Genomic DNA, 15,699 nt, shown 5'->3' on the forward strand with positions numbered 1-15,699 from the left:
GACAAAAGAGCTGAATCCCAGAGGTGAGGTGAGAGTGACTGCCCTTGGCATCAAGGCAGCATTTGACCGAGTGTGGCATGAAGGAGCCCTAGTAAAACTGAAGTCAATGGGAATCGGTGGCAAAACTCTCCACTGGCTGGAGTCATACCTAGCACAAAGGATGATGGTTGTGGTGATTGAAGGTCAATCATCACAGCCCCAGGACATCGCTGCAGGAGTTCCTCAGTGTAGTGTATGTGCCTTTAAGAGCCCCAGGTGTGCTGTAATGCCGGTAATGGCCACTCGGGCTATATAAGCCTGCATATTGTGTATATCCGTTAGAACCCCCCCCCCCCAGACTTTGCTTAGTAAACACCTATGAACCAACTCCTGTCTTCAGTGTCTTTATCAACACACGGACACTACAGTGGCGACGAAGTGGAAACGGACTTACCTGCAATTCGGCAGCACCTCCAGGACATCGATTCCTCGGGCATCCAGAAGACTCAAGAAAGTAAGAAAAGCTGTGGTTTCACCAGCTGGCCAAGCTGGTGGCAGGTACTGCGCTAATCCTTCCTGGGCGTCAGGCTGGGGCTCCAGCGGCTGGCTCTACAGCTGAGACAGGCAGCGAAATCGGAGGCAAGCAATAACGGACTGGGAGGGAGCACTCGGGAGAAGGCCGGCGCGGCAAGCAGGTCAGCGTTCAGACCTGCAGAGAAAGTCCGGCGGGAACGAGTCTCCAACTGTAAACAAATAAAAAAAACAAAGAACGGAAACCGCGGGAAACAGCGTTGTCATCGGCAGCAGCGGCGGGAAAGTGCGGGAAACGCCATATCTTTTCTGAAATGCCTAAGTCTGGCAATATTGATGCTTTTGATAGCGAAATAGAGGATTGGACCACATACGTGGAAAGAGTAGAGGTATATTGCACTGCAAATGGAATAGAAGATGAAAAAAAGCTTCAGTACTGCTGAACCTAATGGGCGCAAAGGCATACGGGCTGTTACAAAATTTAATCACTCCAGCCAAACCAAAGGACAAGAATTTTAAAGAAATTGTTGATACCCTGCAGGAGCACTTAAACCCAACACCGCTGCTGATAGCGGAACGATTCAAATTCTTCAAGAGAAATCAACACAAGAATGAAAGTAACGCTGATTACCTAACCGAATTAAGAAAGCTATCAAAGTACTGCCAATTCGGGGTAGGACTAGCAGATTATCTTCGAGACAAATTCGTTTGCGGTCTCTTAAGTGAAGGGACACAAAAAAGGCTGCTTTCTGAAAAAGATTTAACATTGGAAAAAGCTTTCAGTATGGCTGTATCATACGAAGCAGCAGCAAGAGGAGCTGCAGAGATACAACAAAAGACACAGAACTTCGGCACCCATGAAATGACACAGGGTTTCGAAAGATGTTATCGCTGCGGCAGATCCACCCATAACCAGAAGGACTGCTGGTTCAAGGACAAAGCATGCAGGCAATGCGGAAAGATTGGACACATTGCACGGGTATGCCGATCTGGACAAAATAAATCCACAGACAGAAAAAAAAAATTAATGAAGGAAAGTACAGGAAGATACAAATGATGACGGACAGTAGCTCCGAAGACCAGAAGAGCGATAGCGACTCCGAAAACAAGAGAATAAGTTGCCTCAAATTACATAATGTACTTGCCAAAGATGATTACCAAACCATTTGGGTTACCCTCACGATAGCAGGGTCCCCTGTTAAAATGGAGCTAGATACAGGATCAGCTCTAACCGTAATAAATCGACGGGATTACGAGAGGCTATTTTCGCATATACCTCTAAAAGACACATCCATTATCTTAAAAACATATACGGGGTAGAAAGTATACCCCAAAGGAAAAATAAGGGTGCCTGTTGTATACAACAGCAAAGAAATACAAAAGTTGTATTTATACATTCTACAAGATGGTGGTCCACCGTTGTTGGGACGTGAATGGATCAGAAAGATACATTTAGACTGGCACTCCATTCAGCCACTGACGGTGACCAGTAAGAAAATAAACAATGATGACATCATACTTGAACGATTAAAAGACATCTTGGCCAACGCCAAAGAAGTGTTTCAAGAGAAACTAGGAACCTTGAAAGGCATCACCGCCTCAATAAAAGTGGAAGATGCAGCAATTCCCAAATTTTTTAAGGCAAGACTGGTGCCATACGCAATTCGTCCAGCAGTCGAGGCAGAGCTGGAGAATTTGGAAAAGGCAGGCGTATTATCCAAAATAGATTGGAGCGAGTGGGCAACACCCATTGTTCCAGTCATGAAAAAAGCATTAAATAATGATAAATCTGAAGAACAGAGAAAAATTCGCATCTGTGGAGACTTCAAGGTGACTGTAAACGCGATCCTTCACACAGTACAGTATCCTCTTCCGAGGATAGAAGATATTTTCGCCTCACTATCCGGAGGGAAACGTTTCACCAAAATTGACTTGGCACAGGCATGTCTACAGATGGAGGTTGAGGAGGCCTCTAAAAAATCTCACGATAAATACACACAAAGGTCTGTACCAGTACAATCGACTGGTTTTTGGAGTAGCATCAGCTCCAGCTATCAGGCAAAGAGCTATGGAGCAAGTCCTGCAAGGGATTCCGGGGACTCAATGCTACCTAGACGACATCCTTGTAACAGGAGAAAATGACAACGAGCACCTTGCCAATTTGGAGCAGGTGCTCACTAGGCTGAAAGAACGGGGCCTACGAGCAAATCGCCCCAAGTGCGAATTTTTCCAAAATCAGATATCATATTGTGGCCACATAATTAATAATGAAGGGTTGCATAAGTCACCTGAAAAAATTGAAGCGGTCATAAAAGCCCCAGCACCTGAAAATGTTTCACAATTAAGGTCGTTCCTGGGGTTAATAAATTACTATCATGAATTTTTACCGAACTTATCAACTCTTCTACACCCTCTTAATGAACTTTTACAAACAGGAGTGATTTGGAAATGGAACGAAGGCTGTAAACGTGCCTTCCATAAATGCAAAGACTTAATCACATCCGAAGAAATTTTGGCTCATTACAACCCATCACTGCCAATCAGACTGGCGTGCGATGCATCCCCTTACGGCATAGGAGCAGTATTATCCCATAAATTCCCTGATGGCTCAGAACGGCCGATAGCTTTTGCGTCACGCTCATTAAACTCAGCTGAGTGTAACTATGCCCAAATCGACAGGGAAGCACTCAGCCTGGTATGGGGAGTGAAGAAATTCAACCATTACCTACACGGACAAAAATTTACCTTGTTGACTGACCATCAACCCCTCATCTCCATATTCAACCCTAAAAAGGGTGTTCCCATTATGACAGCGCAAAGGCTACAGAGGTCTTGGTCATTTCTTCGATGTCTCCATCGATACCTGGCCACCATACAAATGCCCTAGCTAGGTTCTTCATTTTCACTCCACCCAGATGCCCCTTTTTCTAGGGGCACACCAATACAACATAGAATACAAAGGATCAAAACAGCATGGGAATGCTGACGGTTTATCATGCCTACCGTTGCCAACGGTAGAAGAGGCACCTACAGTAGACCCAGTAGAGATGTTCCACTCTACCATAGTGGAATGTCTACCAGTAACAAATTCTGCCATTGAAAGGGAGATGAGAAATGACCCGACACTCTCACGGGTCTACGATTTAACAGTGAAGGGATGGCCAGCACATGGCGAACCACTGTTGCCAGCATTCTCGCAAAGAAGAGAACAGCTGTCAGTGTGCGGAGGAACCTTGATGTGTGGATCCAGAGTGGTGATTCCACCCAAACTCCAGGATAAAGTGCTAAAGGAGCTTCACGAGGGGCATCTGGGTGGAGTGAAAATGAAGAACCTAGCTAGGGCGTTTGTATGTATGGTGGCCAGGTATCGATGGAGACATCGAAGAAATGACCAAGAGCTACCTAGGATGCCAGAAGGTCCAAAACGCTCCACCACAAGCCCCTCTACATCCATGGGAGTGGCCCTAATCTCCCTGGCAAAGGGTGCACATCGACTTTGCTGGTCCATTTATGGACTCAATGTTCTTAATCGCGGTTGATGCACACTCCAAGTGGCCGGAGGTAATAAAGATGTCCTCCACCACCACGGAAAAAACCATCACAGTATTAAGGACCATATTTGCCAGGAATGGGCTGCTGGAACAGATATGTTCTGATAATGGACCGCAATTTGTGTCCGAAGAATTCAGAAAGTTCTTAAAAAACAATGGGGTTAAGCACTACACGTCCGCCCCATACCATCCCGCCACCAATGGATTGGCTGAAAGGTTTGTCCAGACCTTCAAGAAGGCCATAAAGGCCATGGGTAATGAAGACATAAAACTTCAGCACAAGGTGGATAACTTCTTATTCACATACAGGAATGCAACACATATGGTTACCAACCAAACTCCTGCCATGATGTTCTTCAATAGAAACCTAAGATGCCGGCTGGATTTGGTCAAGCCCAACATCAGAAGGGACGTGGAGAACCAGCAGTTTCAAGGCATGAATGAAAGGCCAACTAGAACCTTCCAGATAGGTCAACAAGTTTTGGCCCGGGACTACCGTACCGAGAAATGGCAGCCTGGAACTATCTGCACACGACTAGGACCACTGATGTATACCGTGGACATCGGAGAAAGCATAATAAGGCGCCATGCTGACCAAATCATAAAGTCATCCGAAAAGGGACAACCTACACCACAACTCTATACGTCTAACGATGAAGTAGAGATACCCATATCTACCTCCGATCCGGTGATACTGGAACCCGATGAACCCGACACTGGCATTCAAGCTGAAAGAACCTACTACACCACCAGAAACTACTACACCCCTGAGGCGTTATCCGGACCGAGTCAGGAAGCCTCCTGAGAGACTGACTTATAATTAATTAACTACAGCAATGTGTATATTATTTTTCTTATAACATGTAATTAATAATTACTTAAAATATGATGTACTGGTTAACTAAAAGGGGAGGAATTGTAGTGTATGTGCCTTTAAGAGCCCCAGGTGTGCTGTAGTGCCGGTAATGGCCACTCGGGCTATATAAGCCTGTATATTGTGTATATCCGTTAGAACCCCCGCCCCCCCAGACTTTGCTTAGTAAACACCTATGAACCAACTCCTGTCTTCAGTGTCTTTATCAACACACGGACACTACACTCAGGGCAGTGTCCTAGGCCCAACCATCTTCAGCTGCTTCATCAATGACCTTCCCTCCAACATAAGGTCAGAAACAGGGATGTTTGCTCATGACTGCACAGTGTTCTGTGGCATTCACAACTCCTCAGATAATGAAGCAGTCCATGCCCGCATGCAATGATGTTCAGGCTTGGGCTGGTAAGTGGCAGGTAACATTTGCGCCACAGAAGTGCCAGGCAATGACTATCTCCAACAAGCAAGAGTCTAACCACCGCCCCTTGACATTCAACGACATTACCATCGCCGAATCCCCCAGCATCAACATCCTGGGGGTCACCATTGATCAGAAACTTAACTGGACCAGCCACATTAATACTGCGGCAACAAGAGCAAGTCAGAGGCTAGGTATTCTGCGGCGAGTGTCTCACCTCCTGACTCCCCAAAGCCTTTCTACCATCTACAAGGCACAAGTAAGGAGTGTGATGGAATACTCTCTACTTGCCTGGATGAGTGCAGCTCCAACAACACTGAAGAAGCTCAACACAATCCAGGACAAAGCCGCCCACTTGATTGGCACCCCATCTATCACCTTAAACATTCACTCCCTCCATGACTGCACTGTGTACCAGCTACAAGATGCACTGCAGCAACTCACCAAGGCTTCTTCGGCAGCACCTCCCAAACGCGCCAATTAGAAGGACAAGGGCAGCAGGCACATGCGAACACCACCACCTCCAAGTTCCCCTCCAAGTCACACACCATCCTGACTTGGAAATATATCACCGATCCTTCATCGTCGCTGGGTCAAAATCCTGGAACTCCCTACCGAACAGCACTGTGGGAGTGCCTTCACCACACAGACTGCAGCGCTTCAAGAAGGTGGCTCACCACCACCTTCTCGAGGGCAATTAGGGATGGGCAATAAATGCTGGCCTTGCCAGTGATACCCACATCCCATAAACGAAGAAAATTTTTTTTTTTTTAAGTTCTGTCCTCACTTGCAATTTCCAGTAGGGGCTTGCTTGATAGTGATCAGGAGTGGTGTAAAGTCCGCGCCTCAATCATACACGGACTTTGGGAGAACAGTTTAACAGGTACTTTACTGAACAAGAGGCAGCTTGAAACTGAAACTACAGAAGCCTGCTAGGGCCTTTTATACAGGGGTAGTCACTGCCGGTACTGCAGTCTAAGACCAGTTATTCCCTTAAAGGTACATACACAACAATTCCTCCCCTTTTAGATAAACAGTACATAACATTCATTTAACAACTAAATAATAACTAATTACAATTACAATTTTCTCAGTAATATATACATCAACTGAAATAGTCATTTATAAGTTCAGTCTTTGAGGAGGCTTCCTGATCCAGACTGGATAGCGCCTTTCTCGAGTATCCTGTTCTGGCGGTGGAGTCAATTCTGGCTCATTGTCATTGGTTGGTTCGTCAGCTTCCAATACCCCTGCTCCTGAGGTAGACACAATCTGTACTTCGGGCTCATTACCAGGTGCACATGCTTGTGGTACAGGTTTGGCTTGTTCCTGTGACTCTAGAATCTGGTCAGCATGGCGTCTCACGATGCTCTCTCCAACGTCCACTGTGTACATTAGTGGTCCCTGCTGTGTGCATATCGTGCCTGGCTGCCATTTTTCTGTTCGGTAATCGTGGGCCAAGACTGGTTGCCCTATCTTGAAGCTCCTGGTTGGCTTCTCATTTATGTGCTGGAACTGCTTATCCTCAACATCTCGTCTTATGTTGCATGTGTCGCATTCCGGTAAGCCAACAGGAAGTTATCCACCTTGTGTTGCAGTGGTATGTCGTCATTATACATTGCCTTTATGGCCCTTTTAAAGGTCTGAACAAACCTCTCAGCCAATCCATTTGTGGCTGGATGATATGGGGCAGATGTGTAATGTTTCACCCCATTATTCTTCAGGAACCTCCGGAAATCCTCAGACACAAACTGCGGGCCATTGTCAGGACAGATCTGTTCTGGCAACCCATTCCTGGCGAAGATGGTCCTTAGGACTGCAATAGTTTTCTCCGTGGTGGTGGAGGACATTTTAATGACCTCTGGCCATTTCGAATGGGCATCCACAGTGATTAGAAACATTGAGTCCATAAATGGACCAGCGAAATCAATGTGTACCCATTGCCATGGAGATGCGGGCCACTCCCATGTATGTAGCGGGGCCTGTGGTGGAGCGTTTTGGACCTTCTGGCATCCTGTGCATCTTTTGGTCATATCCTCGATTTCTTTATCGATTCCTGGCCACCACACAAACGCCCTGGCTAGGCTCTTCATTTTTACCCCTCCCAGATGACCCTCGTGAAGCTCATTGAGTACTCTATCTCTCAACTTGGGTGGAATTACCACTCGGGATCCACACATCAAGGTTCCCCGGCACACTGACAGCTGTTCCCTCCTTGGCGAGAATGCTGGCAACAGTGAGTCGCCATATGCTGGCCATCCCTTCACCGTCAAATCATATACCCGAGACAGTGTCGGGTCATTTCAGGTTTCCTTCTCAATACTTGCATTTGTAACAGGCAAGCATTCGACTATGGTCACATGGAATATCTCCACCGGGTCCACTGCAGGTGCTTCTTCCGCCGTAGGCAACGGTAGGCGCGACAGCCCATCAGCGTTTCCATGTTGTTTCGTACCTTTGTACTCTATGTCATACTGATGTGCCCCTAGAAAAAGTGACCATCTTTGCAGCCGTTGTGCCGTCATCACCGGAACGCCCTTCTTTGGGTTAAAAATTGAGACCAGGGGTTGATGATCAGTTAGTAGGGTGAATTTCTGCCCGTGCAGATAGTGATTGAACTTCTTCACCCCCCACACCAGGCTGAGGGCCTCCCTGTCAATCTGGGCATAGTTACGCTCGGCTGAGGTTAGCGAGCGCGATGCAAAGGCTATTGGCCTCTCTGAACCGTCACGGAATTTGTGCGACAGCACCGCTCCAATGCCGTAAGGTGACGCATCACATGCCAACCGAATCGGTAGTGTTGGGTTGTAGTGGGCCAATACTTCTTTTGAAGTGATTTGGCATTTACATTCCTGAAAGGCACGCTTACACTCATCACTCCATTTCCATGTTACACCAGTTTGAAGGAGGGCGTTCAGTGGGTGCAGAATTGTAGATAAATTCGGCAAGAACTTATGGTAGTAGTTCACCAACCCGAGGAACGACCTCAGTTGCGACACATTTTCTGGTGCTGGAGCCTTGACTACAGCCTCAATCTTGTCCGGCGACTTATGCAACCCTTCCTCATCAATCATGTGGCCACAATACGAGATTTGTCTCCTGAAGAACTCGCATTTGGGACGGTTGGCTCGTAGCCCATATTCCTGCAATCTCATGAGCATCTGTTCCAGGTTGGCAAGGTGTTCATTGTCATTTTCGCCCGTAACCAGGATGTCATCCAAATAACACTGGGTCCCCGGGATCCCTTGCAGAACTTGTTCCATTGCCCTCTGCCACATAGCCGGGGCCGATGCTACCCCAAATACCAGTCGATTGTACTGGTAAAGGCCTTTGTGAGTGTTTATTGTGAGGTATTTCCTGGATGCTTCTTCCACCTCCATTTGTAGATATGCTTGAGCCAGGTCAATCTTTGTAAAACATTTCCCTCCAGATAGTGAGGCGAAAATATCTTCTATCCGTGGAAGCGGATACTGTACTGTGTGCAGGACTGGGTTCACAGTCACCTTGAAGTCCCCACAGATGCGAACCTTCCTTGGCTCCCCAGGCGTGCTGCTCAATGCTTTCTTCATTACAGGAACGATGGGTGTGGCCCACTCGCTCCAGTCCACCTTAGACAGCACCCCCGAACGCTCCAGACTCTCCAGTTCAGCTTCCACAGCTGGGCGTATCGCGTATGGCACTGGTCTGGCCTTGAAAAATTTTGGGGTTGCGTTATCCTCAATCTTTATGGTTGCCTTTACTCCTTTTAGAGTCCCAAGTCCTTGTTGGAACACCTCTTCCACGTCAGGTAGAATTTGTGACAGACGTCCAGGTGCGACGTCATCATCTTTTTTGTCAGTCACAGTCACTGCCAGAATGGAATGCCAATCCAATTGTAGTCTTCGGATCCATTCGCGTCCCAATAATGGTGGTCCTCCATCTCGTAGTATATATATGTATAGTTTCTGTGTTTCCTTTCCGTTATATTCAACTGGCACCCTTATTTTTCCTCTGGGGTAGACCTTTTGCCCCGTGTATGTCTTCAATACAATGGACGTGTCCTTTAAGGGTATGTGTGAGAATAGCCGCTCATAGTCTTGTCGATTCATGACAGTTAGGGCTGATCCTGTGTCCAATTCCATCTTCACTGGGGACCCTGCTATCATGAGGGTGACCCAAATGGTGTGATCTTCTTTTGCGATCATGTTGTGTAACTTTAAACAACTTAGTCGCCTGCTCCCGGAGTCCTTATCACTCTCCTGATCTTCTGAACTACTATCTGTCAGTTTCTTTACTTTCCTGTACTGTTCCTTAGTAGTTCTTGTCATGTTGGTCTTCTTTCCCGACCTGCAGACTCTTGCTATATGTCCCATTTTCCCGCATTGCCTGCATATTTTGTCTTTAAACCAGCAGTCCTTCTGCTCATGGGTTGTTCTGCCGCAGCGATAGCACTTTTCGGCTCCATACGCCATTTCGTTAGCGCTGTATTCTTGTGGTTTCTGTTGTATTTCCGCAGCTCCCCATGCTGCTGCTTCGTAGGATACTGCCTCGCTGAAAGCCTGTTCTAGCTTCAGGTCCTTTTTTGAAAGTAGTCGTTTCTGGGTTCCTTCACTCTGGAGCCCGCAGACAAACTTATCCCGTAAGGTGTCTGCCAGTCCTGCTCCGAACTGGCAGTGCTTCGATAACTTGCGTAGTTCCGAAAGATAGTCAGCATTGCTCTCATCTTTGTGCTGGTTTCTTTTATGGAACTTGAATCTTTCTGCTATCAGCAGTGGTGTAGGGGTTAGATGTTCCTGTAAGATATGAACAATCTCCTCAAAACTTTTCTCCATTGGTTTAGCTGGGGTAATTAAATTCCGCAATAGGCCGTACGTACTCGCACCCATCAGATTTAATAATACCGACGCCCTCTTTCCATCAGCCACCTCATTTGCCTTGCAGTACACTTCAATTCTTTCCAAATACGTGGTCCAGTCTTCTACCTCGTTGTCGAAAGCAGTGATACTGCCACTTTTTGGCATCTTGGGCAATTTAAAATGGCACCTCCCGCGCTTTTGCTTCTTCCCCAATGGAATAAAATGGCGCCTCCCGCGCTTTTGCTTCTTCCCCGATGGGATAAAATGGCGCCTCCCGCGCTTTTGCTTCTTCCTCTTACTGCCACGCTGCTCCTAGCATTCTACGGGGTAATGGCGGCGACCCGCAGCTTCGGCGCGTCTCGCTTTCCTTCCCCCCCGTTTAGTTTCTCTCCGCTGTCCTGTTCTCGAGCACCGACCGTGCACTGTGCGCGCCACCTTCTCTCTCTTGTTTTCTTTTCCCGGCGACACTGCGCGGCCCGATTTGTAGAGCCGCTCAATCGAGCTTGAGCCCGCCGCAGTCCGGAAGGGTCAGCGCGCTACCTGCTACCAGCACGATTCGCTGGAACCACAGTCTCTCCCACAATTCTCCAAACACCGATGGATTCTTTGGGCGATTGCCCTCGGTCGACGCCCGTTGCTCAGACTACGACCTTCCAGGACCTTCCTTTCAGGCGAGATCCCCGTGAGATGATGCCACACTGCAGGTGAGTTCGAACTTACTCGTCGCCACTGTAAAGTCCGCGCCTCAATCATACACGGACTTCGGGAGAACAGTTTAACAGGTACTTTACTGAACAAGAGGCAGCTTGAAACTGAAACTACAGAAGCCTGCTAGGGCCTTTTATACAGGGGTGGTCACTGCCGGTACTGCAGTCTAAGACCAGTTATTCCCTTAAATGTACATACACAACAAGTGGGGATTCTAGTTAATGTTTTTTTCTCCTCTTCCTCCCTCGGTCATCATCACTTTAACTGGGTTCATCTGATTCAGGACACACTAAAGATTCTGTCTGGAATCTTCCTGGTCTCTTCAGTTCCATACTAGTCAGTGCATTTTACCCAGCAAGGACAACTTTTGAAGAGGGAGTCTTACAACCAGCACACCTTTTTAAAAAGCACTGGATGAGTTGGAGTTTATGCAGGGCACTGAGAAAAGTTTTAGAGAAGTTGAGACTGGAGGTGGCATGGATGGTGATATTGGTGTTGGACTAGATGTGGTTTGAAGATCAGCTTAAGGTCTAACAGGGAACTGAGGTTGCACACTGCCATCTTCAGCTTCAGTAAGCAGCAGGGAAAGGGAGCCAGACAAGGAGCTAAGGTGTGAAGTCTCTGGTGAGTGGAAAACAGGATGGTCGTTTTCTTGCCAATTCTGAGTGACAGAAAATGTTAGTTTATGCGCAACTTGATGTTAGACAAAGAGTTACGTACAGCAACAATCAGAAAATTGAAGGTGACGATGACATGGAAGATTCCAGACAACATCAGTGAGGGACAGCATATAGCTGAGGGATATTAGAGGGCCATGGTGAAACCATGTGAGCATGGCAAGAGAAGCCATTGCAGGAAATATGTTGTCTGAATTGGGATTGGTAGGAATGGAACATATGAGAGCAGTGGCACAGAGGTGGATCAAGGAGAAAACACAATGGAATAGGAAGGGATGTTGATGAATCAAATCTGTGGAGAAGAGGCTGAAAATAGATAATGCACTGCAATTCAAGTCACAAATGATATTGTTGGTTTGTCAATGGGCAGGATAGAAACCACAGTGAAAGGATTTGATCAAGGAATGGTGGGAGGAGGGCACAAAGTTCCTGATCCTTCAACTACTAGAAACCGTCTGTTTCTATCTGCATTGTCCCATCCTTTCGTAACTACAAACATTTCGATCATATCGCCCTGTAATGTGTGTTGTTCTAACAAAAAAAGACCAAATTTTTCAAACGACTTCTCTAAATATGAATGTTTGTCTTGCAAGTCTAAAACTGCTGATGATGCATGGGATATTCTTTATCCTTTTACATAGTTGTCTAACAGGGTTGGACATCAATGATAGGCCATAGATACAAGATTCAATGTAAAAGGTTTATAACAGAGAACAAGAGAAACATCTTTACACAGAGAAAGAAAGACTTGCATTTCTGTAGCGCCTTTCACGACCTCAGGTTGTCCCAAAGTGCTTTACAGCCAATGAAGCACTTTTGAAATGTAGTCACTGTTGTAATGTAGGAAACACAGCAGCCAATTTACACACAGCAAGGTCCCACAAACAGCAGTGATAAAGACCAGATAATCTGTTTTTAGGTATTGGTTGAGCAATAAATATTGGCCAGGTCACCGGGGAGAACTCCCCTGCTCCTCTTTGAAATAGTGCCATGGGATCTTTTACATCCAGCTGACAGGGCAGACAGAGCCTTTGTTTAATGTCTCACCCAAAAGACCTCTGACAGGGCAGTACTTCACTAGAGTGTCAGCCTCGATTTTGTGCTCAAGTTCCTTGGAGTTGGGCTTGAACCCACAACCTGCTGACTCAGGCAAGAGGAGTCCCAACTGAGCCACAGCTGATACCACATTAAACACCACATAGAGTCATGAGGCTGTGGAATTCACTTCCAGGGTTAGCAGTTGAGGCAGAAACTATGTCAACATTCAAGATTAGGTTAGATAAACGGATGAAGGAAAAGGGGATAAAGGGATATTGGAACAGGGCAGATAAATATGATTAGATCTATTTGCTCGCATGGAGGACAACACCAACACAGACTGGTTGGGCTGAATGGCTTGTTTCTATGTTGTAACTTCAGTGTATAAAATGTTCTGAAATCCATTATTAAAATGATCACTTAGATGCTCAATTTGATATCTGGTTTGCTTCTGTCAGTGGAGAATAAAGATCCCACCCGTGCTCATCTCAAAGAGTAGGGTTTATTTGGATTCATCCAAATAAACCCTAGTTCCTCCAGGGTCCAATTTAAACAGGGTTTACAATCTACCCAGACTGCCCTGCATAGAAAGCTTTGTTTAAGTGTTTAGACACCTGAGCAAAATTGCATGAAAATAGGAAAGCTTTCCTTACCTTTATCTTTTTTTTCTTTGGAAAAGGAATCCTTTTTTCGCCGGAAAGATTTCCTCCTTTTTGGCCCATCTGTAAAGACCGGATTTTATACATATTAGCAGCTGGAAGAATGTGAACATCAGTAGAGGACGTGAGCAAGAGAAAGCACCTGGTCAGTTAGCTTCAATCAAGAAGTTATTAAAACACAGACTCTAGATACGTGAAGCAAGGAGACTGGAAACATTCGAAAGAGAACAGTTTCCCCCAGATGTTTAGAATTTTCTGTTGGCATAAAACTGCAGAACTTCCTCACACCCACGACAATCTATTTTTTTAAAAAGCAGTTGGTCGAGCATGACTCCTCTACAAGATCAAGGCTCACAATTAGGACCCCTACAAAAAAGGAAGTCTCTCCATCAAGGTCATGTATAAAAGCAAGACAACATTTCTTGATAAAAAATGTTTCCAGTAGCTGTATAATAACCAGGTAATGGGCATCATAAATGCCCCATATTGTTTTTTTCCCTCCACACATATTGTCACTGAACATTGCACCATTTCCATTAGCTGTATCAGCCCATCCAGTCACTACATTGTGCATATATAGTTCTGTCAGCATATCAGCCAATCAGAGCACATACTTTTATATTTAAATCACAGCAACATGAAGACAGCCTGATGAGCATAGCTCTGCATCTCAACTGTTCTTTCACATTTCGGACAGTACAGAGCAAGGAATGGACAGAGCTGATTAAATTAAAGTCAAACCGTGAAATAATTTTCAACAATCTGGCAAATCTAGCGTGCATGTCTTTTGAGATTAGAGAGAAAATAAATAATAGAAAGAAGCACAATAAAGACAAATGCAGCTGCATTCAGACAGTCCAATTTTCTTCAGAAATCGGCAGTCTCTATTGCCTGTTAATTGCAAACAGAAGCAGTTAATTTTTCTCTGTTTATCATGGATTATGGACTACGTTAATAACTTTTTTTTTAATTGAAAAATAAACCAAAAGGAAGTGCCGAGGGATATAATTGCCAAGATTGGTAGAAAGAGGGCAGATGGTAAAGAAATAGTGATTAGGCAACACCAAGCTTCAATTTAAAAGTAGGAGGAAGGGGAGACTGAGGAAGATAAGAAGTTAACACTTGAGGTCCTGCAAAAGATTTGCTTAAAATTTGTTCTCTGTATGCAGGTGATGATGGCAAGACCATATTTATTGCCCATCCCTGGTTGCTCCAAGAAGGTGTTTTTTTATTCATTCATAGGATGTGGGCGTCGCTGGCAAGGCCAGCATTTATTGCCCATCCCTAATTGCCCTTGAGAAGGTGGTGGCAAGCCACATTCTTGAACCGCTGCAGTCCGTGTGGTGAAGGTACTCCCACAGTGCTGTTAGGGAGGGAGTTCGGATTTTGACCCAGTGACGATGCAGGAACAGCGATATACTTCCAAGTCAGGATGGTTTGTGACCTGGAGGGGGACTTGCAGATGATAGTTTTCCCATGCACCTGCTGCCCTTGTCCTTCTAGGTAGTAGAGGTCAGGGTTTGGGAGGTGCTGTCGAAGAAGCCTTGGTGAGTTACTGCATTGCATCATGTAGATGGTACACACTGTAGCCACAGTGTTCCGGTGGTGGAGGAAGTGAATGTTTAAGGTGGTGGATGGGGTGAAAATCAAGTGAGCTGCTTTGTCCTGGGTGGTGTCAAGCTTCTTGAGTGCTGTTGGAGCTGCACTCATCTAGGCAAGTGGAGAGTATTTCATCACACTCCTGACTTGTGCCTTGTAGATGGTGGAAAGGCTTTGGGGTGTAAGGAAGTAACTCACTTGCCACAGAATACTAAGCCTCTGACCTGCTCTTGTAGCCACAGTATTTATGTGGCTGGTCCAGTTAAATTTCTGGTCAATGGTGGCTCCCAGGATGTTGATGATGGGAGGTTTGGTGATGGTAATCCTGTTGAATGTCAAGAAGAGGTGGCTGGACTCTCTCTTGTTGGAGATGGTTATTGCCTAGCACTTGTGTGGCATGAATGTTACTTGCCACTTATCAGCCCAGCTTGAATGTTGTCCAAAACTTGCTGCACGAGGGCATGGACTGCTTCATTATCTATAATATTCAACATCCATAATTCTGACCTTCAGGGAGGTCATTGATGAAGCAGCTGAAGGTGGTTAAGCCTAGGACACTGCCCTAAGGAACACCTGCAGTGATGTCCTGTGGCTGAGATGATTGGCCTCCAACAACCACAACCATCTTTCTTTGTGTTAGATATGACTCCAGCCAGTGGAGAGTTTTCCCCCTAGTTACCAATGACTTCAATTTTACTAGGGCATTTTGATGCCACACTTAGTCAAATGCTGCCTTGGTGTTAATGGCAGTCACTCTCACCTCACCTCTAGGATTCAGTTCTTTTGTCCATGTTTGGACCAAGGCTGTAATGCGGTCTGGAGCTGAGTGGTCC

General features: G+C 46.0%; 1 protein-coding gene across 2 annotated transcripts in view; it reads right to left on the reverse strand.

The window, feature by feature from the left end:
• Positions 1–15,699, reverse strand: part of LOC147125125 (rho GTPase-activating protein 6-like) — a 341,140-nt gene that overhangs the window by 103,584 nt on the left and 221,857 nt on the right. For both annotated transcript variants that reach the window (XM_085997712.1, XM_085997721.1), the window contains one exon: positions 13,262–13,330. In XM_085997712.1, coding sequence (XP_085853838.1) covers positions 13,262–13,330 — 69 coding nt within the window. The remainder of the gene's footprint in view (positions 1–13,261; positions 13,331–15,699) is intronic.

Source organism: Somniosus microcephalus, chromosome 1, assembly GCF_052327205.1.
Source record: "Somniosus microcephalus isolate GS21.2 chromosome 1, FLI_Smic_1.0, whole genome shotgun sequence".
NCBI lineage: Eukaryota > Metazoa > Chordata > Chondrichthyes > Squaliformes > Somniosidae > Somniosus > Somniosus microcephalus.